The sequence below is a fragment of the Mandrillus leucophaeus genome, unplaced genomic scaffold (assembly GCF_000951045.1).
Source record: "Mandrillus leucophaeus isolate KB7577 unplaced genomic scaffold, Mleu.le_1.0 Scaffold689, whole genome shotgun sequence".
Taxonomy (NCBI): Eukaryota; Metazoa; Chordata; class Mammalia; order Primates; family Cercopithecidae; genus Mandrillus; species Mandrillus leucophaeus.
The window spans coordinates 985,518-1,012,165 of record NW_012107463.1 but is presented as its reverse complement, the minus strand read 5'-3'; the positions used below and the strand labels follow the sequence as shown (position 1 = coordinate 1,012,165).

At 39.5% G+C, this 26,648-nt stretch overlaps 1 protein-coding gene across 1 annotated transcript in view; it reads right to left on the bottom strand.

The window, feature by feature from the left end:
- The window catches only part of LOC105555502 (coiled-coil domain-containing protein 144A-like), a 57,207-nt gene that overhangs the window by 8,544 nt on the left and 22,015 nt on the right, over positions 1-26,648 (bottom strand). The window contains exons 5-8 of the mRNA XM_012002470.1: positions 14,506-14,793; positions 13,699-13,916; positions 11,143-11,371; positions 9,388-9,615 (exon numbers count right to left, since the gene is read on the bottom strand). Coding sequence (XP_011857860.1) covers positions 9,388-9,615; positions 11,143-11,371; positions 13,699-13,916; positions 14,506-14,793 — 963 coding nt within the window. The remainder of the gene's footprint in view (positions 1-9,387; positions 9,616-11,142; positions 11,372-13,698; positions 13,917-14,505; positions 14,794-26,648) is intronic.

The window sequence follows — 26,648 nt, the reverse complement described above, 5'->3', positions numbered from 1 at the left end:
AGTTGATGGGTGCAGCACACCAACATGGCACAAGTATACATATGTAACAAACCTGCACGTTATGCACCTGTACCCTAGAACTTAAAGTATAATAATATGAATAAATAAATAAATAAATAAATAAATAAATAAATGCACCGCCTTTTTCACCTCAGAATGAAAAATGACAGGACACTGTAGCCTGATCACTTTGCATTCTTCACTCTGATTTTCCAGCAATTTGCATTCCTCTCAAATGCTCATAAGTTGGATATCTCAATGAAATAATCACAATGGGCCCGTCTCCTTGAACAGTTTGAAGGCTACTCAAAAAACGAAACATTGATCTGCCATATCAACCATATCATTGAACAATCTCACTGCTTGGTGTATACCCAAAAGAAAGGAAATCAGTTTATCAAAGAGATACCTGCACTTTTATGTTTGGTGCTGCACTGTTTACAATAACTAAGATTTGGAAGCAACCTAAGTGTCCATCAACAGATGAATGGATAAAGAAAATGTGGTACTGATATACAATGGAGTACTATTTAGCCATCAAAAATGAAAGCCAGTCATTTGCAACAACATGAATGGAACTGAACATCATTATGTTAAGTGAAATAAACCAGGCACAGAAAGACCAACATCACACGTTCTCACTTATTTCTGGAATCTAAAAATCAAAACAATTGAACTCATGGACATAGAGAGTAGAAGGGTGTTTACCAGAGTTGGGAAGGGTAGTGAGAGGGTGGGGGGAGGTGGGAACAGTTCATGGCTACCAAAAAATAGAAAGAATGAATACAACCTACTATTTGATAGCACAACTGGGTGAGTAGTGTCAATAACAACTTAATCATATATTTGAAAATAACATAAAGAGTGTAAGTGGATTGTTTGTAACTCAAAGAATAAATGATTGGGGGGATGGATATCCCATTCTTCACAATGTGCTTGTTTCACATTGCATGCCTGTATCAAAACCTCTCATGTACCCCACCAATACTACATCTCCACAAAAATTAAAAACAAAATATAAAAAAGAACCATCTCCTTTCTGTACAATAAACATTACAGTTTGAAATCCAAGACTAGAGAGCTCCCCTGATACAACATACACTCCATTTGCCATGAATAGTTTCCCCTTTGCTCTATAGAAATGTATTTGTTAGAAGTTGGCATTCTGGAACATTGACTTCTAACACAGCGAGAGGGATAGCCACACATGTGAGATATGATGACAGAGCAGTATTCACCAGTGCATTCTGTTGAAACAGTGAGCAAGCCAAATTCAAGTTATTTTCCAAACTCATTGATTGTAGCCACTGAAAGGTCTGTGAGACACCATCAGGGTCTCTGTGAAACCTGGCTAAGACTTAGAATGTGGACTTGAATGTGATTGTGATCATTATGTAATACTTGCTGTAAAAACTCAGGTTGGTGTTGGCCGCATATCACTATAACAGTCAGGTGGGGAGAGTCAGAGTGTTTCTTTGACAAGTTCCTCTAAAGGTGGCAGTAAACTTAGTGCCTTTTTGCCATAGACCCAGAGAGAGCGAGAGACACTTGACAACCCCAGATTACTTCCTTAGCAGCCAAAGCCAGCATTTCACCTAGAATGGATTTTTGCTGTGGGGAGAACATGGCAAGCATGCAGAGATGTTTGGGATTTGGTAATACCTAGGTGAGTTTTCCAAGCTCTTATGAAGTATAAGATGCACAAGGCCCATTTCTAAATATTGGAAACATCTTGCTGTGAAAGCATGTGATGTCAGGAGTTGAGACCTTTGATGATGCCATGCACAAAAACATGTGGCAATGTAATCACCAGTCTTTACCTCTTAAATGGCCTTGCACATGGCTGCTCCTGTACTGCTGAAGTCTAATGCCAGTAACTTATGTTTCCCCATTGTGTCATCAGCCCAATACAAATTATTGTCAAACTTACACCCGGAGGTGCTAACAGGAAAATAATCTTCTGAGTAAATGCACATTTTATCAGTCTCAACTTCCAAAAATTGCTCATCGAACAGTGTGAGTTTGTGTCTTTCTATCTTGGCTGTCACCTTTACTACATTGTAGGGGTCTGAGGTGTGTAGAGTGAACACCTCAGAGTTCCAGTTGCCCTTGTGGGTTTTGCTATCATAAACCCTTTCAAAAGACACATGCCTGATTGCAGAAATGAATATTGTCCCCTGACAATCAATATAGAATTCTGGATCATTCTTCCCTTTACTTTTCCTAATAGCTTCTGCTAAGCTTGTGACATTCTGTGGGATTATATCACATGTATCTGTCATCCGAAATGTGATGCAAGGCACTTCTATCAAAAAGGTCCTTGTCATGCCAGAAAGAACAAATCCTAGATTGAGGTAATCCACATTTCTTATTGTTCTGTAAGTGGGCACTGCCACAGAATAATCAAGATTTTGGTCTTTTAAGGCCAAAATAAGTTGAAATGCCTCAAGGCCAAAATAAGTTTAAAAACTGCCTCATGAAGAAGTGTTCCTGGGATCTCTTCAATTAGTTTTTGAATTCTCCACAAGAACGAAACATAATGAAAGTCCTTGATTTCCATTTTCATCATATCACCTACTCTCATCTGAGAATGTGGACTTGTTTCTCATTCCTGAAATCCAATATACTTGGAGTTACAAGGTAAATATTTAGCTATTTCAGATGTGTTGCCTAGAACTATTCATGGAGGCACTTCACCAGGGTTTCCAAGCACCCGAATTGTGATATTTGCTTCCATGATTCCTAGAAGCAAGTTATCATGAGGTTGTGTTTGTTTACTGTACATGAACACAATCTGTTCAAGTCTTAATAAAACGGAGCCCATATTTGTTTGTAAAGAACCACACACTTCACAGTGGCTTTCTGTAGGTAGATTTGATGACCTTTATGTATATATTCATTTCCCTCTCCAGATTTTTGAAAACTATCAATTTGCCCATCGTTGGTGGAAAAACAGCTTTTCTTTCTGTCTTTCTGCATCTTGTGGCCATGACAAATGCCATTTGCAAAAAACAGTCTAACAGCACTGGATGGATATGATATTCATACATTACTCTCTGGATATCTTCATTGACCTTGCTTCTTGTTATGCCATCCTTTAGCTTATTGCAGAATAAAAAAGTGGCTTTTAACTGTTTGAAAATGATATCATATTAAAATCCAATATGGAAGAGGCATTCAGAAAGTTCATCACTGTTTGAAATCAACTTACACTTTCTAGCAACTCTAGAAGGCATCTTCTTTCTTTAACTTAAGCATTTTGTAGGTGGCAACTATATTAAAACTCTTTTAAGGGATCTTGTAGTGATTATGGATTTACCCCTTTGTATCTTGAGAGAATCATTTTTAATCTCTTTTACTAAGTCTAACCTAATTTGGCAAACCAGCGCATCACAAGGGAACCAAGTCTGCCTTGGGACTACTACATTAAGTTTAAAATAAACTATTTTTCAAGTTATGTAGAAATATAAAAATCAATACTCCTTCCCTCAAAAATCTTCCCTGGCACCGCATCTGCGTCTATACCCTCTTTCATTGTCATCTTGTGAAATGATATATTACTCGATTTTGCTGGTAAAAACTAATTAGAACATTTATATTTAAATCATGCTTAACAGTTTACAGAAGTATTTTTCATTTTTTTGTGCCCAGTGGCACAATTTTATGACTATGAAGCACTTAGACTCTCATCATCTTTTTTGCAGAGAAATAAAACAAAACTAACAATATGATTTTTAAAATCAGGTATCTAGGATTTTGTAATTTATGTATTAAAACAAGGATTTAATTTGTTCTCTTTTAAGCTATTTGGCTGCAATGCTTTCTTAAAAACTTTAGATTTGCTCTTCTATGGGTTAAGACATGAACCCAGGTAAAGAAAGAAGGTTAAGGCCTCATTTAACATGGGTCTATTATTACTTTTCTGTACATTAAGATGATAAAAACACCACCAAAACTATGAGCCAAAGTGCATTGACTGAATTTTTTAATAACAATGAGACACAAAAAACTAGTTAAAATTTACTTATTTATTTTTGTGAAAACAAATATTTTATAATTTTTGTAATCTTTTCGAGAGACAGGGTCATGCTATGTTACCCAGGCTGCAGTGCACCATCATTTCACACTACAACCTTGAATCCCTGGGCTCAAGTGATCTTCCCGCCTCAGCATCTGGAGTAGCTGGGACTACAGTTGTGTGCCATTGCACCCAGTTTTTGTAATTTTCCAACAGTTGAAAGATGGTCAAACCTTAGACAAAGTTCTTAAAGTCAGTCAAGCATAGTTGAACTATTTTTTTCCTTACCAATTCTGTAATTGATACACTTTGTCATTATTGGATTCACTTCGAGATCCCCAGAAATGGACTCCTATTATGAGTGAACTCTCATGTTGATGTTACCTATCTGGGGTGTTCCAGAGTGTTCTTGGTTGTCTTCTTCAAAGAAAGAATTCGCTCAAAAGACCAATTAGTAAAGCAGGCAAAAGTTTTATTGGGGACGTAAAAGGACACTCCAAAAGAGGAGTGGGCTGACCCTGCTGGAAACAGCCCCGGGATATTCTGCATTTGATATGCTGTGGTCTTGCTTTTTTCCTTGCCCACTTCTCACCAAGGCTTGGGGTATCATCCCTTACTGTGGTTAATGGACGTGCACTGGACGCAGTAATCAATACGAATCCCACCCAATGGGAACATTGCTCATTACTGCCACCCGGGAAGGGCATATAGCCATCAAAGTTGTACTCATTGCACCTGTGTGGCTCTCAAGAATTCTGCTTTTGCCTTTTTTCTCCCTTATCAGGATCTAGTTAACCACACTTTGACAGTTCCACCATAGAGTGAGTACTGGGCATCTTAAGAGGTGTTCTGGGCTGTTCCTTCCAACATGGGTACTTCCCCTCCTACCTGCTAATATCTGACTAACTGCCTCCTCTTACATTTATCTCTTAAGGAGTTGGGACCCAGAAATCTTTTGGGAAATAGGGCGGAGGTCATTCTTCTGTAACTACTTCCTGCTGCAAAGGGGCGTCGAGGGTCTTCTGGTCCCTCCTCCTTGCTTGCTGTCATGGCAAGAAGCTTTCAGAGGTTGTTGTTGTCTCTCAAAAGGTTTGACCCACAGTGTCCAGAGGAGACATGCAGAAACTTGCTTGTCCTCAAGGTTAGGAAAGAGGTTGATATCCTTGTCACAAGACTATTTGAAGTCTGACGGCTTCTAGATGGGACGAAATAAACTTAGTTAGTAGATTCAAGAAGCAAGGCCCAGAAAAGAGAAGAAGGAAGATAGAGGTCAGGGGTCTCAGGAAGGGGAGGGGCCATGAGAATCAGAACCAGGTGACACCCCTCAGCAGCCCCTTCCCAAAGATGAGAAGCCTAGTTTATGAGATCTCAAATGTGCTCCTGAGCCTGCCCTGATCTCTTAACCCAGATCAGTACTCTTCTCCAAGCACAGTCAAGTTCCTCCCTGAGCTGCAACCAGCATGTCAAGACCTCTACCATGTTTGAGAACTACAGCTGCGAGAGAACTGACTTGTCACTGTAACTCTTTTATAGCAAGCAGTCATTTCTCTCTCTTGAACCAATTCCAGAGACAGGCTGTGGTAGGTTCAGGAGTAAGTGCCAATGCTGGCTATTCCTATTGTGGCACCTGTGGTAATGCCAAGCCCAACAAGAAAGGGAATTAATTGAATTGCTTGGTGGGCCCCAGTAATAACAGCAAGGGCTGAGAAGCATCACCTGGGGCAATGAGATGCTAGGGGTTAGGTAAGCCAGCATGGGTGTTCTGGTCCACTTTGCAGGGAAGCCTAGGTGGGCCTGTGTCCCACACAGAAAGCAAAGTTCTGTCATAGGTAGACAAGAATGGATATGGAAGGAAGCAAAGTCAATTCCAAACATTACCAATATCCTCATTGGCTATGCAAGATGTGATATTCTGTCACTAAAGTTGGAGCTGCTAGGAGAGCCAGACATGAGTGACTAGTTTGAGTAGGAAGATGGTTCTTATTTTCCCAGAAGAGCATGTGTCTAGTAATGTCAAGGAGAAGAGCTTCCAAAGGGAGTTAAAGATTTGAAATTTTTGCGTGACCCCTCCTGGCTTGGTAAGGTAGAGAACCTTACTTGGTATTGGGAGATTTTAGTTTCTAAAAAAAATATATATATATATGAGAGGTATTGACAATCGTGATGGTTGTGTTGCAGTGCTCAGGGTTGAGAGAACCCACAAAAGTTCCAGAATCTCTGGCAGTAGTGATGCCTAGGGGTACCTGCCTGAAGGTGATGGGGGAGAACAAGGGGCCTAAAATAGTGCAAGTGTTAAGAAAAGCTTGAAAGTCCCCTTTGCTTGTGTTAGGTACTGTATGCATCTCTGGGAAGGTTTTGTATAGAGAAGCCCCAGTGATAGGTGAAGCTAAATTGGGTTTGAGAAGTTGCCTATTCTTGTATCGTGGCTGAGTAGGCTGTTCCTGCCCTAGATAGAACTAATTCGTGCATAGCCCATAGGTTGAGGGATAGGAAGATTTGGTGAACTTTAGTAGCTGTTGAGCTGCTTGTAGATTTTTTTTTATATATAGTTGTGGGCTGTTGGGGCCTATGAGGGTGATTTTAGCTAGGAGCATAGAGCATTTGGCTGCATGGTCCCAAAGAGAGCAGATTAGAGCCAAATTAAGATGTCTGTTGATTATGGGAAAAAAAGCTATTAACTCAGTGAGTGTTAGAGAGAACACCACCCAGATAATGGCTTTGAGATTTAAATCCAGGTAGGGCAGAAGAGACCTTTTCCTGGGGCGGTGGGGTGGGTGGGGGGTGGTGTTCGTTCACAGTAGCAAAGACATATTAGTAAACCTGCAAGGAGTATTATGATTTATGGTATAACAGGCCAAAGCATTACTAATTTACTTATCTTTATTCTTTTGGATTTGCTTGAAGAGGAGTTTGAGACCCTGGAGGGGCTCAGTGGTCCAGGTGTCCAGTGGGGCCTTTACGACTTCCTCTGCCAGAGATGAGTCACACAGCTTTATCTTGGAGTAGTGGATCCACCTGGTGATCCCTGGCACCATAACTGCTGTAGGAGTGGAGAGCAAAACAGTGTAAGGACCTCTCCAAATAAGACTCAGTTGAGAGTTTGGAGTTCCATCCTTCCAAGTCTTAATGAGAACTTGAGTACTTGGAGGGTATAAAATTTGGTCAGAGTTTTCAGGATGTGAAAATATCTTTTGGCCAGTTTTTGAATTCCCTGCTGAGACTGGGATAGAGAAGTAACATAATTAGTGAGTTGGTAAGTTTCAGTATCCAACAGGAAAGTGAAGAAAGGATCTTCCACATAATAACTCAAAAGAACTGAGTTGTAAGTTAGAGGTGGGTATGTTTCTCAGCCTTAGTAGAGCAATACATAATAGCTCTGGTCATGGCTTTGAGGTTTCCTGGCATAATTTTTCCAAGATTTGCTTGAGAATTTGGTTAATTCTGTCAACCATTCCAGAGTGTTGTGGATGCCAGGAGAAAAGTCGAAAGTAACTGATTCCCAAGGCCCGAGAAACAAGTTGAGTAAACTGTGAGGTGAAGGATGTACTGTTATAACTTTGCAGTGACCTGGGAATGACAAACCGGGGGACGACCTCCTTGAGGGCCTTTACTACCCTCATTGCTTTTCCCATTCACACTGGGTAAGCTTCTATCCAACCTGGAAAGGTGTCTACAAAGACCAGAAGATATTTATACCCTTGACAGGCAGGAAGTCAGTTGAAGTCAAACTGCCAGTCCTCCCCAGCATAAGTGCTCCCCCATTGGACTGGCTGGAAAAGAAAAGGAGGTTCGGCTCCTTGTGAGATGTTTAATGTACAAAGGGCACAGGCCCTGCAAACTTGTTCGAGAGTCTTGGAAAGATTTTTTTCCCCAAAAGAGCCATTTGCACATTATTGAAAGTTTTTTCTTGCCAAAGTGGCAGGAGTCATGCAAAACATAGCTAACTTTCCATTGAACATTTTAAGACAGATGTAGGACCTTTCACAGTTGATACCAGCCTCCGGGGCCTCGTGTCCCAGTGCCCATTCCTATTCCTCTGGTGAGTACAAGGGGCTGGTGGCTTTGGATCCTCAGTGGGAGGATGAATTAAAGGAGGCTGAGGATGCTCTGCTGGGAAATTTCCTAAGCCATTTATAGGAGAATTACCCACTGAGGGGCTCACAAGAGCCAAAATGGCACGGTCTAGTTTGCGTTTTTGGAGAGATTCTGATCTTCTTTTAGAGTCATAAAGGCCTGGACATAGGGTACCTCTGACCATTTACCCTGTCACCTGCAAAGCAGGTCCAGCTGCAAGATGGTATTAAAATTAAGGCTACCATTTTCTGGCCAGACTTCCATAGTCATATAGTTTTGTATTGAGGCCATAAAGAGTTACAAAAGAAAACTAACATCTTTTTCTTTAATGTCTAGGAATCAATCTTGTCCTAACTTTTGAGAATGCATCCAAGGGGTGACTCCCACAGTGTGGGGTGTTGAATGTCCATCTGAAAGACAGACAGAAGTAAAGGCCAGGGGAGAGTGAGCATCCTGTCCATTCTCATCCATTATGAAAGGGGAAGAACATCCTCTCCATCTCTTTCCCACACTAGGCCAGGCATCCCTAGCTTCTGAGGAGCTTCACACTTCATGCACCCTTATTGCATGCTGCCTACTGAGAGGTGACCTCTTTGCCTCATTTGGTCTGTTGATCCCCCAGGTCCATAATTATAGATGACTGTGCCCAATTATAATTTTGTAGCTTTTTGTGTGATAACCCTCTGCATACAGGCAAAGCATGTCAAGGACAGTGGGGAGGGCCAGAGACAAGAGGGAAGTTGACTAGTAAATCCCAGAGAATTCAGTGGTCAGAACATGGAAAGAGTTTTGGGTAGTAGCTACATCCAGGAGAACCCTAAACCAAGACCATAGCACCTGAAATTTACCTAAATTCCTTCGGGAGATGGAATTAGTGCAGAGGAGACAGTGACAGAGCATTCAAAAAGCCACTCCAGGCTGGGCGCGGTGGCTCAAGCCTGTAATCCCAGCACTTTGGGAGGCCGAGACGGGCGGATCACGAGGTCAGGAGATCGAGACCATCCTGGCTAACATGGTGAAATCCCGTCTCTACCAAAACATATAAAAAACTAGCCAGGCGAGGTGGCGGGTGTCTGTAGTCCCAGCTACTCGGGAGGCTGAGGCAGGAGAATGGCGTAAACCCGGGAGGCGGAGCTTGCAGTGAGCTGAGATCCCGCCACTGCACTCCAGCCTGGGCCACAGAGCGAGACTCCGTCTCAAAAAAAAAAAAAAAAAAAAAAAAAAGCCACTCTATTGGAGCCTATCTGGGAAAAGAAGAGGAAAAAGTAGGTGGCATTGGCTAGCAAGAGAGGTGCCGTGATGGCATCGGCAGCAGGACCAACTGTGAAGAAAGACAGGGTGGTGAGTCCCCAGAAGTCAGTTGTGAGAATGTGGAAGTAATCAGAAGCCTTAGGGTCTCTGGCAAGAAGAAAACATTCAGTGCCTGGAGGGGCTCTGTCGGGCATTAGGTAGAAGTGCTTCAGCTGAGCACACAAAGCGGAGATGCCAGGGAGCTTGATCGGCATGCTCAGCATTCTCATAGACTATGCCGGATAGGAGCAGACATGTGAGAGGAGACAGCAGGGAGCGTATCCCTTACCTCAGGACAGCATGCGAGTCACAACACCGAGAGATATTGCCAAGCCTGGAGTTCCAGAAAGTGTCCTCGGTTCTTGTCTTCTTGCAAGAAAGAATTCAGCCAAAAGATCAGTTAGTAAATCTAGCAAAAAATGTATTGCAGAAGTGACAGTATGCTTTAAGAGAAGAGTGGACCAACTTGGTTGGGAGCAGCCCCAGTACACTCTGCATTTGACCTTTTTCCTCACTTTCTTCTTTGGGTTCCTGCCTTTGTTCTTGCCCAGTTCACACCCAGGCTTGGGGGGCTCTCCCTTACTCCTGGTTAATGCACATGTGCAGAACCCAGTGATCAAGATAAATTCTACCCAATGGTGGCATTGCTCATTGCTGCCACCCAGAAAGGTTGTATAGCCATCCCTTTTGCCTTTCCCCTTCTTTATCTGAATGTAGCTAACACATCTGACAGTTCAACCATAGAATGAGTGATTACTAAGCACCTTAAGAGTCGTTTTGGGGTGTTCCTTCCCATATAGCTACCTTTCCTCCTGCCTGCTCATATCTGACTAATGCCACTCTAACAGTTGGATTGCAAGGTTCTTGTTCAATTGAACCTTGAAACATTGCAAGGGTCATGTCCCAGGGAGATGGGAACCCTGTGCAGTTTTACATGGAATTCTGAGTAGGATGTAGAATGGATTCTATTTGGTCACATTTGCTATTTAACTACTCTTGATATCATTGTCATCTTAGCCATAAGTCATTCAAGTGATGGTAAGATAGACATAAGTGAGCTTCACTTTATGAATTCAAATATTGCTTTAAGTATTTAAAACCTGCTGTATGATTGCACAGCAACAAGAACATTTTATAACAATTGATATTAAAATGCTGTAAGTACAATAGCAATTAAGGATGTACTCATGTAAGAAAATCACAAAACTTTAAACTGAAAAACAGAAGAAATCTTTTTTAGTGTTACAGGTTCATAAAATTCATAAAAAGTATTTGTCTTAGATTCCTTTACATAATAATCATCCATATGTGGTCAGGTGTTTGATATCAATCATTCACATCTGATTAGAAGTGGGAACCTTGAGATGCTACAGGAAAACTTTAAAAGCATTATGAACCCAAGCCAAACTAAAATCAATTAGAAAGTAAGCCAAACCATCTCAAAGTATACCTTTAGTTGTCAGGCAATACCATTTCATTTCCAAAATCTAACTTAAATGCAATTTTTACAGAAATTTAAAATGTGCCGGTTTAGTTACATTTATCGAATAAAGTTAACAAATGAATATCTCTTGACAATGAGAGCTCCAAGGACTTTAAAAAAAGGCTGTAAAGTTTGTTTCCTTTCCTTAAAAACACAGTTAATTATGACCTTTACTTAAAATACATAAGTCAATTAGACAACTCAATATTTTGCAAAAAAAATACAAGAATTATATCAGAAGTCTGAGAAGGAAAGAAAAAATGATGCTATATCTAACCTTTGACAAGTCGCTCTCCATTCTGATATTTGAAGACAATGAGCTTAAGGTAGGAATCCTTAAGGTTTCTCTTGGAATATGTATTCTGTTGAGACCTAAATTTTCATTAAGATTTCCATTGCATGCTGACTGTAGGACTGCCCTTGTAGTATGAGAAGTAAATAAAGATCCGCTCTGCTCTTTTTCTTGAAGAAGTTTGGTACTGACGTCTGCTAGAATTTCTTTACGTCTGTGAAGATTGCAAAACACAGATACTGAGTATTTTGGGTTTTTTTACAAATTATGTCTAAATGATTTGCATTGTTTAAAAAGTCACCATGAGTCAATGAAAGATACCACAAACTATGTTTTAACTCTGAAAATGTATGAGAGCATGTGTACTGTACACAGTTTTAATTTTTAAATTGTTCTAAAGAACTACATGTACTTCTAGAGGATTTTTAACAAGTAATTCAAACAAAGTAGGGAGGGAAGAGCGAAAGCTATCAATGATGTGTGGATTAACAGGTGACATTTGTTGCCTTCTGAAATGGCTCTACTTATAAGATTCTTAAGGATGCCATTAGAAATACTTGTGTTTAGGCTGGGCGTGGTGGGTCATGCCTGTAATCCAGGCACTTTGGGAGGCCAAAAGAGGTGGATCACTTGAGGTCAGGAGTTCAAAACCAGCCCAGCCAACATGGTGAAACCCTGTCTCTACTAAAAATACAAAACATTAGCCAGGCATGGTGGCGGGTGCCTGTAATCCCAGTTCCTTGGGAGGCGGAGGCAGGAGAATCACTTGAACCCGGGAGGCGAGATCGTTTCACTGCATTCCAACCTGGGACAAGAGCAAAACTCCATCTCAAAACAAAAAAAAGTAAAAAAGCAAATAAATACTTGTGTTTAAAGGGTAACTATATGAAATGATAAACATGTTAATTTGCTGGACTAGAATCACCATTTGATTATGTATAAATATATTAAAACATCATGTGGTACTCCTTAGATATACAGGAGTACCGAAATATATCCAAAACTATAAATCCAAAAATATTTTACTCCAGTGAAATAACTAAAAGTAAAATAAAGCTAGAAATACTTGTATTTAGTAAGCCAGTTACAGAAAAAAAACTATCTCTCAAAGACACTTTCAAGCATGTCTTTTTACCACCCTTGTACATTTCACCCATTATTTGAGAAGCATTTGACACTGAGGAATCATTCAGAGCAACAATTCCCTGGGGAGAAGGAGATAGCCAAGGTCAAAGAGAACTCAATCATCTCCAAGGGTGATTAACTCCTAAAATTGTGACCCACGCATCAGAAGTGGGGCCTGCCCTTTTGGTATTCCACCTACCGCCTCAGGCTGACCAAGGTGTTATTTTTCACCACTTTGTGAATTAGATTTCCTTTCAACCCTGTGTTAATTATTCCCTATTTCACAAGTATGCCTTTATGTGGCGTGGAAAAACTATACAAAATACTTTGTTCCAAGGTGGCCTCTAATGATACTACCAAAGGTCGCAATCAATGACAGTTATTTTACTGAGTGCCAGAATGTGCAGAGGAGTAGAAGTACCTGACCTTTTTTCAGTTTAAGTTGTAATCTTATAAAAAATAATTCAATTCATTAATATTTCTATATAGGGGAATGCTGACAAACAATTGTGTAACAATATCACTGTCTAAATTATGAAGCTCCAAAGAAACTTGGCTGAAAGACTAATAGATCAGGTTAACCACATAAGAATATTAAGGGGATAAAGAGCCATATAAAACCAAAAAACAGGCCAGGCACGATGGCTCAGGCCTGTGATCCCGGCACTGTGGGAGGCTGAGGTGGGCAGATCACTTGAAGTCAGGAGTTCAAGACCAGCCTGGCCAAGATAGTGAAACTCCAGCTCCACCAAAAATGTCAAAATTAGCCAGGAGTGGTGAGAATATGAAAGGTTGGGGCTGAGACAGGAGAAATGCTTGAACCTGGGAGGCAGAGGTTGCAGTGAGCCAAGATTGTGTCACTGTACTCTAGCCTGGGTGACGGAGTGAGAATCCATCTCAAAAAAACAAAAAACAAAACAAACAAAAAAACACATCCAAAAAGAGGGGAGTGACATGAATTGTCCTGGATTAACTTTTTTTAAATTTTTTTATTTTATTATTATTATTTTTTTTTAGATGGAGTCTCACTCTGTCACCCAGGCTGGAGTGCAGTGGCGTGATCTTTGCTCACTGACACCTCCACCTCCTGGGTTCAAGTGATTCTCCTGCCTCAGCCTCCCAAGTAGCTGAGATTACAGAAGCATACCACCATGCCCGGCTAATTTTTGTATTTTTAGTACAGACGGGGTTTCACAATGTTGGCTAGGCTGGTCTTGAGCTCCTGACCTCTGGTGAGCCACTGGCGGATTAACATTTTAAAGGTAAGCTCATTTACTAACATCATTTTCCAAAATTGTTTAACCTAGTTAGCTTTCACTTCCCCCTAATCTCATGAACCTGTCTCACTAAAAATTATGCCTTTGAGGCAAATTAATGAGCTTCATTTATTTTCTATGATTCTGTGTTTTGACTTACTTGTTTAGTTCATCTGACAAAGATTCTCTAAGTTTTAATTCTTCTAGATACAGTTCCTTATATTTTTCCAATTCTGTTGTATTACAGTCTGCTTGTGAAGTTTTTGCTTTGTAGAGTTTGAATTCCAGATCTTTAATTGTAAGTTCCATCTGACTTTTCATAGTAGCATTGCTTTCCTCTGTTAAAAACTGTAACTTGTCATGGGCTATTTTCTGTGTCTAAAACAAATTGAAAGGGTACATTAAACAAATAATTATAATCTGAATAATTATTGTGTATTTGTTTCTTTTTGTTTTGGGTCGGTGATGTAGAGAGCATTTCTAAGTATGTGAAAAAAAGCAACTGAAGTTTAATATATTTATTATGAGTATCAACTAAATTAATAACTTAATCTGAATTGCAAAAATATTAAATCATGCTTATAGTAGTACTCATGAAATGTAACACTCCAAAGAATAATAAAATCAATTTAAATTCTGAAAAATTGAGCAATATAACTTAAGAATACTTCAAGCGTATAGTATAATTTCTAAATCACATTTTTCTTTCTCTATTAGTCTTGTTTCATGCCACTTGTCTTAGTAATCAAATGATTCACTAATGAGAATCATTATTATGGAAGATCAATTTAGTTACAATAATGATGGCAAGTGAAATATTTAAAGAGAGAAACAGATACCACCTTCCTTCTAGAAATCTACCAAACAAATTGCTGTAAGTGAAGGAGAGGAAACATGTACTATGTATGTATCCAAAATATAATTTGCAGTGAAATGAATGAAGGCACATTATGGATAATAAACTAACCTGTAAAATTAGATCAATGGTTTCTAATTGTTCTGCTATCTCCTGCCTTGCTCCTTCTTCGACCTCCTGTTTATAGTGTTCCAATTGGTCACATTCTAACATATTCATTTCCATGTGACTTTTGAGGTTTACTAGTTCTTCTTCCAACTTCTCCTGATCCTTCTGTAGTATTTTGCGCTTTTCTTGCATTGTTTTCATATATAATAATGACTGTTGAAGAACTTCAATCTCTGCATCCACATGTAGACCTTCTGAAGATGCAGTTTCCACTGCTTCTGTAATATCAGGCTGCATAAGTAAAATAATATGGTTTTGTAATGAAGAAAGAAGACAGAATAGTCTAACATAAAACTAATCATTTTTTAAATAAATTCAGTTGCAATAAATGTTATCTATACTGTAGTAGATTCTAAAAACATGGATCTTTGAATTACTTAGAAAATCAAAAACAAATTTAAAACCACCAGGAATCACAAAAATATATGTTTTACTCACATCATCTTTGCCACACAATATTTTTATGTGATAGTAGGCTTTCATTTTCCTGATTGTGTAATATATTTCCTCTTTAAAATGGCTCCAAGTCACTTCTTTATTGTTTGTTTTTGTTTTTTTTGTTTTTGTTTTTTTGAGGTGGGATCTCGCTCTTGTTGCCCAGGCTGGAGTGCAGTGGCATGGTCTTGGCTCACTGCAACCTCTGCCTCCTGGGTTCAAGCGATTCTCCTGCCTCAGCCTCCTGAGTAGCTGTGATTATAGGCACCTGACACCATGCCCAGCTAATTTTTTGTATTTTTAATAGAAATGGGGTTTCACAATGTTGGCCTGACTGGTCTATGAATTCCTGGCTTCAAGTGATCTGTCTGCCTCAGCCTCCCAAAGTGTTGGGATTACAGGCGTGTGCCACTGCACTCCGTCTAAGTCACTTCTTAGTACAAAGTCTCTTGCCCCCTCACACCCTTTGTTATTCCCCATAATTTCTAAAAAAGTTTTAGGAACACCATATTAAATTATCCAAACCTAAACCAATAAATCACTGTGAGAAGAAGACTTGAAAATAAGACTCTAATTAATGAATCTTTATGATAAAACCTCCAACAGATTAGGCATAGAAGGAACATATTTCAACACAATAAAGACCATATATGGCAAAACCACAACTAACATTACACTGAAAGAGGAAAAGCTGAAAGTCTTTCCTCTAAGAACTGGCATAAGACAAGGATACCCACATTCAGCACTCATATTCAACACAGTATTAGAAGTCCTAGTCAGAGCAACTGGGTGAGAAAAAAATGAAGGGCATCTAAATTGGGAAAGAAAAATTGAAATTTCTCTTTGCACATGATCTGATCCTGTATATAGAAAACCTAGACCCCTCAAACAAACTCTTAGAACATTTCATCAAATGGCTACAGAATACACATTCTTCTCATCGGCACATAGAACATTCCCCAGGATAGACCATACATTAGGCCAGAAAACAGGTCTTAGCAAATTTTAAAAACTTGAAATCATATCAAGTATCTTCTCAAACCACAATGGAATAAAACTAGAAATCAATACCACTTATGATTGCTAAAAAATAATAAAATACTACTCAGGAACAAATTTAACCAAGGAAGTGATAGAGCTCCCCTGCAAGAAAACTATGAAACATTGATGAAAGAAATGGTAGAGGACAAAAACAAATGGAAATATATCCCATGCTCATGAATTTAAAGAATTAATATTGTTAAAATACTACCTGAAGGAGTCTATAGGTTAAATACGATCGCTATTAAAATACATATTAGTCTATTTTCACACTGCTATAAAGACGCTACCCAAGACTGAGTAAAATGTATGTAAAAAGAGGTTTAATTGACTCACAGTTCTGCATAGCTGGGGAGGCCTCCGGAAACTTACAATCACAGCAGAAGGGGAAGTAGGCTCATCTTACATGGTGGCAGGAGAGAGAGGAGAAAGAGAAGGGGAAAGAGCCCTTATAAAACCATCAGATCTCATGAGAACTCACTCACTATCATGAGAACACCATGGGGGAAACTGTCCCCATGATCCAATAACATCTCTCCCTTGACATGTGGGGATCACAGGTTTCTCCCTCCACACATGGGGATTATAATTTGAGATGAGATTAGGGTTGGGACACAGAGCCAAACCATATCAAAATATCAATTACATTTTTAACTGGGGAACAAGATGATCAACCAGATGCAGCCAGGAAACACCTCTTCCACAGACAGAAAACAAAATATTGAGTAAGCCATCACACTTTGAACAGATTTTGGAGGGAAAAAGCACTCAAAGGCAATAGAGAGGCAATGCAGACACTGAGTTTGAAGAGGAAGGAAGCTAGGAAGCCAGATGGAGTCACCAGTCACCAGGACCAGCTCTTGGTCCAGAATTGGACCTAAGGAAGGAGAGAGTGAAGGAACTAGAGGTCACACAATCCTGCCAGGGACCTCTGAGATCCTAGGTACAAGAGATCCCATGATACACACAGACATTTGAATTGGCAGAGAGAACTGCCAAGAGAGTAGGGAGAGGCAGAGCTTGAACATGCATGGAGCCCAAAAGATTTCATGCATGAGGTAGCTGCAGGAAAATATGAGAATAGGCACCCATCCCCCAAGGCTCTCCATCTTTCTGAGTTACTTCAGCCCCTGCTGACAGCCAAACCAGGAGAGAGCAGGGCTGCCTTTCCCAAGGGCCTGAAGTGCATTTGATTTGCACACCCCCTTGTCTGCCTGTCCCTCTCCAGCTCCTGCCTGGTTGCTCTCTCAAGGGTGTACACATAGCACAGCCTCCACTGCCTCACCTGAGTGTTTGTCTGGCAGCCTGAAAGCAGTTTGCCCACTCCAGCACAGCCAATGCTTGACCCTGAGGTACCAGAGGATATAGCTACAAGACCCGTCCCAACTTCCCAGGGTTTGAGTGCACAGTTAAGGGGTATTGAGCTGATATCTGTGGCCTGAGCTCAAACTGGGGTGGCACCCCCGACTCTCAGAACAATGAGAAGAGTGAGGCACAGATTCATGTGCTGGCACAGGAGCTGGGTGTGCCTCCTTCTACAAGACTGGTCCGGAAAAAGCATAGCCTGTTGGCTGGCCACAGACTCCATCCAAGGGAAACCTGTGACCTGGAACACATATCAGGCCAAAGATTTGGGTTCAGAAAGCTTGGGGCAAAACTAGCTGGTCAGGCCTTACCTAAAAGTACACATCACAGAAAACCTGGTCAGGGCAGCATGAGTTTTATGGTCCTCAAAGCCAACTGCTGAGCAAAAAACTCCAGGATGTGCATACTTCACCAGCTGCACACCCATGGCACCATCCACCCTATCCAGGGGACCTTCACCCTTGACCCACAACATCCACAGACACCTGCAGACATACCCCGTATCCCACTCAGACTCTTCCAAGCACAAGGAATCAGCAGGTCCCTGGACATTTGGAGGACTAACCTTTGGCTCAGGCTGCCCCTAAAGCAAGCTTGTCCTGGGCCCATGGGCTGCATGCAGACCAGGAAGACTTTGAATGTGGCCCAACACACATTTGTAAATTTTCTTAAAACGTTATGAGTTTTTTTGGCAACTTTTTTTAGCTCATCAGCTATCATTAGTGTGTGTATAATGTGTGGCCCAAGACAATTCTCCTTCTTCCTATGTGGTCTTGATAAGTCATAAGATTGGACATCTCTGGCCTTAAAGATGGAGGCTGTGCAGCTGTCCAGGGACTTCTTTGGAGCTAAGAAAGAGGGAGTGTAGCACCAGTGATTGAAGGGGATTCTCTGAAGGCTAGGGAACAAACTTTGTGAGAAAGGCATTTCTTGCCTCCCTGCCAACTATCTCCCCCTCCTCAGCGGCCTGCTCCAAACACACTGATATACAAAAGAGTTATGCAGCTGAGTAAGAGCCTATGTACCAGCTCTTACTCCAAAGCACCATCTATGGGATTGAAGCCAGAATTACACTACCAAACAAAATTAATTCCCTCAACACAGTTAGCCTGTGAAAACCAATGCAAGAAACTAGCCACAACTAAGAAATCCGTAGAGGCCAGGTACAGTAGCTCATGCCTATAATCCCAGCATTTTGGGAGGCCAAGGCAGGTGAATCTCCTGAGGTCAGGAGTTCGAGACCAGCCTGGCCAATATGATGAAACTTCATCTCTTCTTAAAAAAAAAAAAAATTAGCCTAGTGTAGTGGCCCACATCTGAATCCCAGTGACTTGGGAAGCTGAGGCAGGAGAATCACTTGAACATGGGAGGTGGATGTTGCAGTGAGCCGAGATTGTACCACTGCACTCTACCCCAGGTGACAACAACAAAACTTGAATGAAAGAAAGGAACAAAGGAAGGAAGGAAGGAAGGAAGGAAGGAAGGAAGGAAGGAAGGAAGGAAGGAAGGAAGGAAGGCAGGAAGGAAGGAGAAATTCATAAAGATCCTTGGCCTTCTGAAAGAACCCAGAAACTAAACCAATGAACTGTTCCAACATACACAACAGTCAAACACTCAAGGGAAGAATAGGAATATAGAAACCAGAAGTCATATCCAAATGACAGCAATTTCAAAAAGATAAATAAACACTAGCCCTCTCAGACAGGAAAGCATCTGTGAAAGAAGTCCAGCAATTCAAAAAGTCATAGTGTTTTCTAACCCTCATAGGATCACACTAGCTCCTCAGCAATTGATCCTAACCAGATTGAAATGCTGAAATAATAGTCTTAGAATCCAGAATCTGGATGGTAAGGAAGTACAATGAGATCTAAGCAAAAGTTGAAACCTAACAAAGGAAGCAAGTAAAATAATTCAAGAGTTAAAAGATGACATAGCCATTTTAAGAAAGAAGGCGGCCAGGCGCGGTGGCTCAACCCTGTAATCCCAGCACTTTGGGAGGCCGAGGCGGGTGGATCACGAGGTCAGGAGATCGAGACCATCCTGGCTAACATGGTGAAACCCCGTCTCTACTAAAAATACAAAAAACTGGCCGGGTGTGGTGGCGGGTGCCTGTAGTCCCAGCTACTCGGGAGGCTGAGGCAGGAGAATGGCGTAAACCCGGGAGGCGGAGCTTGCAGTGTGCCGAGATCGCGCCACTGCACTCTAGCCTGGGTGACACAGCGAGACTCCGTCTCAAAAAAAAAAAAAAAAAGAAAGAAGAAAACTGGGCTTCTGGGATTGAACAACTCACTATAGGAATTTCAAAACACAATTGGAAGCCTCAACAACAGACTAAACCAAGCAGAGGAAAAAATTATAGAGCTTGATGTCTGGTCCTTTGAATCAACCTAGTCAGATGAAAATAAAGAAAACAGAATTTTTAAAAGTGAACAAAACCTCTGAGAAATATGGGATCACATACAGAGACCGAATCTATGACTCACTGGCATTGTGGAGAAAGAATAAGTACTTTGGAAAACACATTTTAGAATATAATTCACAAAACTTTCCCCAATCTCATTAGAGAAGCTGACATGCAAATTCAAGAAATTCAGAGATAAGATACTACACAAGATGGTCATTCCAAAGACACATAGTGAAAAGCATCCAAAAGTCAACGTGAAAGTCTTATGGCAGCTAGAGAAAAGGGTCAAATCACATACAAAGGGAACCCCATCAGGCTAACAGCAGACTTACCAGCAAAACCTTATAAGCCAGAAGAGTGTTGGCCTATTTTAGCATCCTTAAATAAATTCAAACCTCAAATTTTATATCCTGTCAAACTAAATTTCATAAGTGAAGGAGAAAAAAATCTTTTCCAGACAAGCAAATGCTAAGGGAATTTAAAACCGTTAGATCAGCCCTACAAGAGATCCTTAAGGGAGTTCTAAACAGGGACATGAAAGAACAATACCTGCAACCACAGAAACACACGTAAGTACATAGTTCACAGACGTTATAAACAAATACACATTGGAGACTACGAAGCAACCAGACAATAACATCCTGGCAGGATAAAAATCTGACATATAAATATTAGCCTTAGATAAAATGATCTAAATACCCCACTTAGAAGGCACAGAGTGGCAAGTTGGATTAAAGAAAATCAAGAACCAACAATCTGCTGCCTTCGAAAGACCCACCTCGCATATAATTACACCCACAGCCTCAAAGTAAAGCCATAAACTAAGATCTACCATGCACACGGAAAACAAAAAATCAGGGGTCATTATTCTTGTATCAGATTAACACACTTTAAACCAACAACAGTTTTAAAAAAGGACAAAGAAGAAGATGATAAAGAATGATACATAATGATAAAAGAACTCAATTCAACAAGAAGGCATAAATATTTTTAAATATATAGGCACCCAACCTTGGAGCATCAGATTTCTAAAACAAGTACTTCTAGATCTATGAAAAGACTTAGTTAGCCATGCAATTATAGTTAAAAATTTCAACACCTCATTGGCAGCATTAGACACTGACATAGAAAAGTAACAAAGATATTCTAGAATTAAATTTCACATTTCACCTATTGAACTTAATTGACACTTACAGAATCCTCCACCCAACAACCACAGAATGTACTTTCTTCTCATCGGCACAGGGAACACACTCTGAGATCGACCACATGCTCAGCCATAAAGCAAGTCTCAGTACATTTTTTAAAAACTGAAAGTATACCAAGCATAATCTCAGACCCTAGTGGAATAAAAATAGAAATCCATACCAAGAATTTCTCTCAATGTCACATAATTATATGAAAATTAAACAACTTGCTCCTGAATGACTTTTGGGTAAACAACAAAATAAAGACAGATATTAAAACCTCTTGAAAATAAATAAAAACAGAGACAGAACATGCCACAATCTCTGGGACACAGCAAAACCAGTATTAAGAAAAAAGTTGATAGCACTAAATGTAGACATCAAGAAGTTAGAAAGATCTCAAATCAACAACTTAAAATCGCACCTACAAGAACTAGCAAAAGAAAAACCAAATAACCTCAAAGCTAGCAGAAGTAAAGAAATAACTAAAACCAGAGCAGAACTGAATAAATTTGAGACACAAAAATCCTTACAAGTAATCAACAAAACCAAAAGTTTGTTCTTGGAAAGGATAAATGAGATCGATAGCTAGCTAGCTACATTAACAAAGAAAAAATAGAGAAGATCCAAATAAGCACAATCAGAAATAGCAAAGATGGCATTACAATGGATCCCACAGAAATACAAAATATCATCAAAGACTATTATGAACACCTCTATGCACAGAAACTAGGAAATCTAGAGGAAATGGGTAAATTCCCAGAAATACAAAACCTCCCAAGATTGAATCAAGACGAAATTAAAACCCTTAACAGACAATAACAAGTTCTGAAACGGAATCAGTAATTTAGAAACCTAGTAACCAAAGAAAACGCCCTGAACCTGAAGGATTCAGAGCCAAATTCTACCAGACATACAAAGAAGATCTGTTACCAATCCTACTGAAACTATTCCAAAGTATCGACTTTGAGAAACTCCTCCATAACTCATTCTATGAATACAGCATCATCTTGATATTAAAAGCTGAAAGAGAGGCAATGAAAAAAGAAAACTGCAGGTCAATGTCTCTGATGAACATAGACACAAAAATTCTCAACAAAACATTAACAAACCAAATCCTGCAACACATCAAAAATTCACTTTATTTATTTATTTATTTATCTATTTATTTATTTATTTTTGAGACCGAGTCTCACTCTACTGCCCAGGCTGGAGTGCAGTGGCGCGATCTCAGCTCACTGCAAGCTCTGCCTCCCAGGTTCACGCCATTCTCCTGCCTCAGCCTCCCCAGTAGCTGGGACTACAGACACCCGCCACCACACTTGGCTAAATTTTTGTATTTTTAGTAGAGATGCGGTTTCACCATGTTAGCCAGGATGGTCTCGATCTCCTGACCTTGTGATCTGACTGCCTTGGCCTCCCAAAGTGCTGGGATTACAGTCAAGAGCCACCATGCCTGACCCAAAATTCACTTTTTACAATCTAACAGGCTTTATTCTGGGATGCAAAGTTGCTTCGATATACACAAAGTAATAAATATGATTCACCACATAAACAGAATTTTTAAAAACCATATGATCGTCTCAACAGATGCAGGAAAAGCTTTCAGTAGACTCGCAATATTCCTTCATGATCAAAACCTTCAACAAATTAGGCATCAAAGGAACATACCTGAAAATAATGAGAGCCACCTATGACAAACACACAGCCAACATCATACTCGATGGGCTAACCTTGGAACCATTTTCCTTCAGAACTGGAACAGGAAAAAGATGCCCACTCTCTCCATTCCTATTCAACATAGTACTAGAAGTCCTAGCCAGGGCAATCAGGCAAGAAAAAGGAATTTAAGGCATCCAAATAAGAACTGCAGAAGTCAAACTATCTCTCTTTTCAGATGATATGATTGTACACCTAGACAACCCTAAAGACTGTCAAAAGGCTCCTAGATCTGATAACAATTTCAGTAAAGTTTCTAGTTACAAAATCAACGTACAAATATCAGCAGCGTTTCTATACACCAATAATGTTTAAGGTGAAAGCCGAATCAAGAACACAATCCCATTTATAAACAGCCACAGAAAAAAAAAAAATACCGGGAAATGCATCTGACCAAATAAATGAAAGATTTCTACAAGAAGAAATATAAACACTGCCAAAAGAAATCAGAAATTAAACCATCAGATGAAAAAAATCCACGCTCATGGATTGGAAGAATGAGTATCATCAAAATGCTTATACTGCCCGATGCGATCTACAAATTCAATCCACACTACTCCTATCAAGCTACCAACATCGCTTTTTCACAGTGTTAGGAAAAATGACTCTAAAACTCATGGAACCATAAAAGAGCCACACTAGCCAAAACAATCCTGAGGAAAAAAAAGGTGGCAGCATCAGTCTACCTGACTTCAAATTATATTACAAGGATACAGTAACCAAAATACAAGGTTTTGGTATAAAAACAAATACATAGATCAACAGAAAGAATAGAGAACCCAGAAATTAATCCACATATTTACAGCCATGCAATTTTTGATAAAAGAGTCAAGAACATCCATCAGGAAAAGAACATTCTCATCAACAAATGAGGCTGGGAACACTGGATATCTGTAGGCAGAAGAATGAAACTAGATCCTTATAGTTCTCCATATACAGAAATCTACTCTAAATGGATTAAAGACAAACATAAGAACCAAAATTGTAAAACTACTAGAAGAAAACATAGCAGAAATACTTCAGTACCTTGGTCTAGGCAAAGCTGTGATGACTAAAACATCAAAAACACAGGCAAAAATAGACCAATGAGACTATATCAAAATTAAAGTTTCTTCATAGCAAAGGAAACAACCAACAGAGTGAAGAGACAACCTGCATAATGGAAGAAAATGTTTGCAATCTATTCATCTGACAAGGGTCTAATATTCAGACTATATAAGGAGCTCAAACAACCCAACAGCAAAAACAAAATTAATCATCTGATTAAAAAGTGGGCAAAGGATCTGAATAGACATTTCTCAAAAGAAGATGTACAAATGGCCAAGAGATATATGAAAAAATACTCAACATCTGTAATCATCAGGAAAGGAAATAAATCTGCAATGAGATATCATCTCACTACAGTTAGAATGGCTACTATCGAAAAGACAGAAAGTAAAAAATGCTGGTAAGGTTGCAGAAAAAGGAAACTTATGCACTCATGGAGGGAATGTAAATTAGTATAGCCATTAAGGAAAACAGTATGGAGCTTTCTTAAAAACTAAAAATAGAAGTATCAAACAATCCAGCAATCCCACTACTGAGTATTTATCAAAAAGAAAGAAAATAAATGTATCAAAGAAATACCAGCACTGCCATTTTTATTGTATCACTATTTATAATTACTAAGATATGGAATCCATCTAAATGTTTATCAACAGATGAATGCATAAAGAAAATGTGGTATCTGTACACAATGGAAGATTATTCAGCCATAAAATAGAATAAAATTATATCATTCTCAGCCACATAGATGACCTTGGAGGACATTATGTTAAGTAGAATAAGTCAGGCAAAGAAAAACAAATGCTGTATGTTCTCACTCATGTGGGAGCTAATTTTTAAAAATGAGTTCACGGTAGTAGAGAATAGAATTGTGGATATTAGAAGCTGGGAAATGAAGGGGAGTGGGGCATGGGGTGAGGTTGGTTAATGGATAAAAAGTTATCACTAGATAGAATGAACTCTAGTGTGCTGTGGCATTGTAGGGTGAATATGATTAACTATGATTTATTGTATTTTTTTGAAAGCTAGAAGAGAGGATTATGAATGTTTACAAAAAAAAAGAATGGTAAAGGTTGAAGTGCTGGATATAATAATTAGCCTGATTTGATGATTATACATTATTTACATGTATCAAAATATTACTGTGTATCCTATAAATATGTACAAATATATATGACCACAGAATATAAAAGAAAGCCAGGCATGGGGTAACATGCCTGTAGTCATGGCAACTTGGGAGGCTGAAGCAGGAGGATCCCTTGAGCTCAGGAGTTTAAGGCCAGCCTGAGTAACACAGTGAGATCCAATTTCTAATATATATAAATAGATAAATAATAAAAATAGAAGAAAAACTGTATCCTATAAAGAAGTAGACTGTGGGCCAACCCTACTGACTGGCCTCTAATGAAGAAATGTGGTGAAAGTGATACCACGTGCCTTCCAACATTAAGTTAGAAAAGGCCCTCCATCTCACACTGCTTGTCCTTGGAACTTAGCCCCCATGTTGTGAGGAAGCTCAGGCCACAAAGACAGCCTAGGAGTTCCAATGAAGGTATTTGAGCTGCCTGCCCCAACTAAAGTTTCAGTCAATGGCCATTATGAACAACCAGACAGTTAGGGAACAAGCCTTCTGAGGATTCCAGTCCTCCAACCTCTGATTTATCCCAAGTGAAGCTCAAGGGAATGGAGATAAGCTGCCCCGGCCAAGGTTTTCCCCAGCCACAGATGGCTGAACTAAATAAATGGTGTTTTCAGCGACTCAACTTTAGATAATTTTTTAGGAAAAAATAAACAGAAAATCTGATTTAAACAAAGAGACATCAAGAAAAAATAACTTACACAGTAGAAATTAATGTCCTTTAAAGTAGGAATTAATAAGTGCTGAATTTAATTTATTAACAACAAACAATGCTAACGAGAAGCAGCAGACAATTAGGAGAAAGGCATAAGAACTATTGAGGAGAAAGTTTTTCTAAAATTTTCTTCAGTTACAAAGTCTGATAAAGAAAAAGAGCCTTTTTAGAATTTGTTCCTCAAGTTATGGGATAAAGATGGTGAGGATGAAAGGAAATATATGGTTTGAAGTTGTGAAAGGAAAATATCCTGGGCCCCCAAAATCACTAAGGAAAACTCCAGCTGGAAACTGCTTAGGGCAAACCTGCCTCCCATACTATTCCAAGTGACCTCTCCGCTCACTGAGATAGATGCATATTTGACTTGCTTCCTTCGGAAAGGCTAATCAGAAACTCAAAAGAACGTATTTCTTTGTGTATAACCTACCTGGGACCTGGAAGCTCCCTCCCCACTTTGAGTCTTCCTGCCTTTGCTTCAAGTTGTCCCACCTTTCTAGAACCAATGTGCCTCTTACCTATATTGATTGATGTCTCATGTCTCCCTAAAACATATAAAACCAAGTTGTGCCTTGACCACCTTGTCCACATGTCATCAGGACTTCCTGAAGCTGTGTCATGGGCATGTCCTCAAGCTTGGCAAAATAAACTCTCTAAATTAACTGAGACCTGGCTTAGATCTTCTGGGTTCACAAAGTATAAAAGGTGAAAAAAACTAGCAATATTTTGATTTTCTAACCAAAATCAGATGTTTGACCTGATTTCAATTCATTGAAATTCTAAGAGATAAGTAACTTTGAGTGTTTACTAATCAATCTAGTATTCAATGTTTATGTTCATTTCTTCAATGAGAAAATAGAGAATATTATGGAACTATCTTTAATCTTCTCAGCAGTAAAACAAATGTGTCCTTTGAATGTTAAGAAATTAAGTACAATTTCCCCTTTACCTTACTTTGAGCCTATTTGTATGAAGAAGGTGAGACCATCTTATCTTTATTTTGTAACAAAATGCTTCTCCATGTCATACAAATTGAGCAAG